General features: G+C 39.5%; 1 protein-coding gene across 2 annotated transcripts in view; it reads left to right on the forward strand.

Annotated features, from left to right (window-relative positions):
• The window catches only part of LOC107744328 (ras GTPase-activating protein 4-like), an 82,878-nt gene that overhangs the window by 48,649 nt on the left and 32,040 nt on the right, over positions 1-2,189 (forward strand). For both annotated transcript variants that reach the window (XM_016557904.1, XM_016557905.1), the window contains exon 8: positions 249-340. In XM_016557904.1, coding sequence (XP_016413390.1) covers positions 249-340 — 92 coding nt within the window. The remainder of the gene's footprint in view (positions 1-248; positions 341-2,189) is intronic.

Genomic DNA, 2,189 nt, shown 5'->3' on the forward strand with positions numbered 1-2,189 from the left:
ATATATATATATATATGTGTGTATATAGCAAATATGTTTTACTTGTCATGTCAGTATAGTGCAATTCCTGAATTTACCTAAACAATTGAAGCATAGTTACAGTTTCATAACATTTCTTTTGTGGCTCTGTTTGACATGTTCACGGTGACACTGCCTTTGTCACCCAATAATAAGTGTTCCAATTGTTGTGTTTAGCTTTGGTTGCTTTGACAGCTAATTGTCATGCCGATTGATGTGTTTTCCTTCAGGTCCTGTTCAACATCAACAAGCTTCAGTCTGCCCAGCAAGAGGAGGGCTGGTTTCGCCTTGGGCCTGACAAATCCAAACATAGTGAATATGAGTGAGTGTATTTGGAATTGTGGCAAATATGCACATTGCCTAATCAAACCTTGAACTTTGGTTGCCACAGCAACAAATATTTACCTTTAACAGTTGCCTGTGGCAGAGCAAATTAAGCAATTAGCAGAAGGGCAATAAAATATAATAGATAATAGAACTATACTTTTGAAAAAGTACAACTTTCCTGGGAATTTGTATGAGCTAACATTGAAGGATTGTTACACATTCTTGTCTCAGGCTTTCGCAGTGTTACGCTTATGTGTTCTGGTCCATTTGTTGACAGGAAGAACTAATCCTTTCCCTGGTTAAATCCTGGGATTTTTTTTCTGTTCGTTTGCTGTATCTCCCCCTTCACCCATCCTTCCTCTCCATCCATAAGAGATCATTTGGCCACGTGGATTGACAGTGGGGATTATATCTCAAGCTGGCACAGGAGGAGTGGGATGGAAAGGCTTATGTAAAAACTCCAGTAAGGGGGATTCGGTTGGGTGATGACAAAAGCTATCCGTCATCTGAGAGCTTGTGCGAGTATGTGGGTAGATTAAGACAGAGAGTGTTTTTGGGGACATGGCAAGTCAGTGTGACAGACTTCTGTCCATGTGGACAAAGGAGTCATTGACATTAATTTGTTAATTTATTCATTCACTTGACACGATTGTGCCGAAGAACTTGCTTTCTAAATCTTTCTATGAGTCATGTAGTTCAGGCTCCACACCTACACGGATAAATGGATCCGGCTTGAGCAACTTCACACAGTGTTATATAGACAAGGTGTAATATTGTGTGAATGCTAGGGGCAGACAAAGGAATGTTTTCGGCATTTGAGTATCATATGTAGATCATTTTTCTTTTTAATATTCAAAATGTTGGAGCATCCGGTTTTCGTATATCTTGTTAAAGGCCAAGGGATTGCATTTAGGGAGTGCATAGACTGAATGTCCATGATTTCAGGATTAACCCTCACGTTCAGCTGAGATTGACTTGTTTGGGGTCACAGATTTGACTTTATTGTCTTAGTTAGTGGGTCCTAGTGACCTCAAATGATTTAAGTTAAAAAATAATTTTGAACAAAATTAAAAATAAAAATGATATTATCATTTACTCATTCTCATGTTGTTTCAAACCTGTATGACTTACTTTCTTCTATGGAACACAAAATAATTTTGGTAACCAAAACATTTCAGTTCCCATTGACTTCAGTTATATATTTTGACTACACAGTGGAAGTCAATGGGAACCAAAACTTTTTGGTTAACCACTGTTAACCTCTTTTTTTCACTTCAAACTCTTGTAATTTGATCCTCTGAACTAATATAAACCAATTTGAAACACTATCAATATTATTGAAACACTAACCCAAAACTAATGAAACTTTTGATCTCAAGACAGTGTTAACTACGGCTACGGCTACTCACAAATCAGGCAACCAACTGGACCTTATTTACACACGACACTGCTCCACTGATCATGTACTGGTTACTCCACTGCACACCTCGGATCACTTCCTCCTCACTCTTAACCTCAACATGGTTCCTGACACAACACATACCCCTCCACATGTCATCTTTCGATGTAACCTACACTCACTCTCACCCTCCCGGCTATCTGCTATGGTTTCATCTCCGCTTCCTCCCCCTAAACAGTTATCATCTCTTGATGCTAACAGTGCTACTGATACTTTCTGCTCCACTCTTACATCTTGTTTAGACACTGTCTACCTCTTGTCTTCCAGGCCAGGCTGTACCACCCATTCTGCCCCTTGGCTGTCTGATGTTCTCCGCGAACATCGTTCTAAGCTCAGGGCTGCTGAAAGGGTATGGTGCAAATAAAAAAATCCTACTGACCTTAAT

The sequence above is a fragment of the Sinocyclocheilus rhinocerous genome, unplaced genomic scaffold (assembly GCF_001515625.1).
Source record: "Sinocyclocheilus rhinocerous isolate Xijiao unplaced genomic scaffold, SAMN03320098_v1.1 scaffold1609, whole genome shotgun sequence".
NCBI classification, from domain to species: Eukaryota; Metazoa; Chordata; class Actinopteri; order Cypriniformes; family Cyprinidae; genus Sinocyclocheilus; species Sinocyclocheilus rhinocerous.